The 988-nt window shown below is 40.8% G+C and overlaps 1 protein-coding gene across 1 annotated transcript; it reads right to left on the bottom strand.

Moving 5' to 3' along the window:
- Positions 1-541: 541 nt before the first annotated feature.
- rps7 (ribosomal protein S7) lies at positions 542-988 on the bottom strand. The gene has a single exon. The coding sequence runs from the start codon at positions 986-988 to the stop codon at positions 542-544; it is 447 nt and encodes a 148-aa protein (YP_009388374.1).

Genomic DNA, 988 nt, shown 5'->3' with positions numbered 1-988 from the left:
TATTAAAAATGAAAAGTGGACTTCTTTTTCACAACCTATATGCGTATGCGGAAAACGAGAGTCCTTACTTTTCTTTCTTTTGCCCTGAAATAATTGGGGGGCTATCGGTTCCGTTCTGTTCTCTCTCTCTACCTCTTCTTTTTTACTTTTCTTTAAAATCTTTTATGCTCGGCTATACCAACATGGGAAACCTGGCTTCCCTCCCTTTGAAGTGCATTTATCAGATCAGCTCCCCGAGTCAGACGAAAGGGAGTGAAAGGCCCAACTTATTCATTCATGGCCTATTTTTTTGTTTGATTGATCTTTCTTTCGTATTCATTCGACCTGAGGCAAAAGAAAAGTCATACAAAGAAAGGTTCTTTCATGCAATGCATAACGGGCGGGCCCCTATGGATTCCTTCAACTCAATGAATGAAGGGAGGAGTATGAGGAAGGCCGGCTTTCTATATGAAAATTCAAACAAACAAAAAGGAAAAGGGTAAAACCATATCTTACTGAATAATCTGACTGAATGAGGAAGAGCTCTTTATGTGATCTCACTTTACCACCATCTGAAATGCGCGAAACTTCGATTGGTGGAAGACAGTCCATGAAGATTCTCCCTTTTCTTACGTGCAATTCCCCTCTTTCGGTAAGCATCCAGTATCTCAGCAAATGAACATTTCTCTAAGCTTATCCTGTAGCTTATACGTCGTTTGAAAGCTGCTTCAAGGATCCAACGAATAGCTAAGGTTTGTTGACGATCCTTGGCTACAATCCCAGGGACATCATAAATAGTACCCGCTATTCTTACTTTTTCCACTTCGCATATGGGCTTTATATTCTCTACGGCGTCAACCATAAGTTTGATTACATCGCGTTCAGTTCGAGCCGGGCGATGAAAAGTTTGATAAAAAATAGCACGAACTCTCGTTCTTTTACCTTCTTTCATGCGAAAGTTGACCAACTTCTTGATCAATTGTTTTTGCTCACCATCCAAGCCCCCCAT

This window comes from Gossypium arboreum, mitochondrion, assembly GCF_025698485.1.
Source record: "Gossypium arboreum mitochondrion, complete genome".
In the NCBI taxonomy this organism is placed as follows: domain Eukaryota; kingdom Viridiplantae; phylum Streptophyta; class Magnoliopsida; order Malvales; family Malvaceae; genus Gossypium; species Gossypium arboreum.
This window is presented reverse-complemented; position numbering and strand designations above follow the sequence as displayed.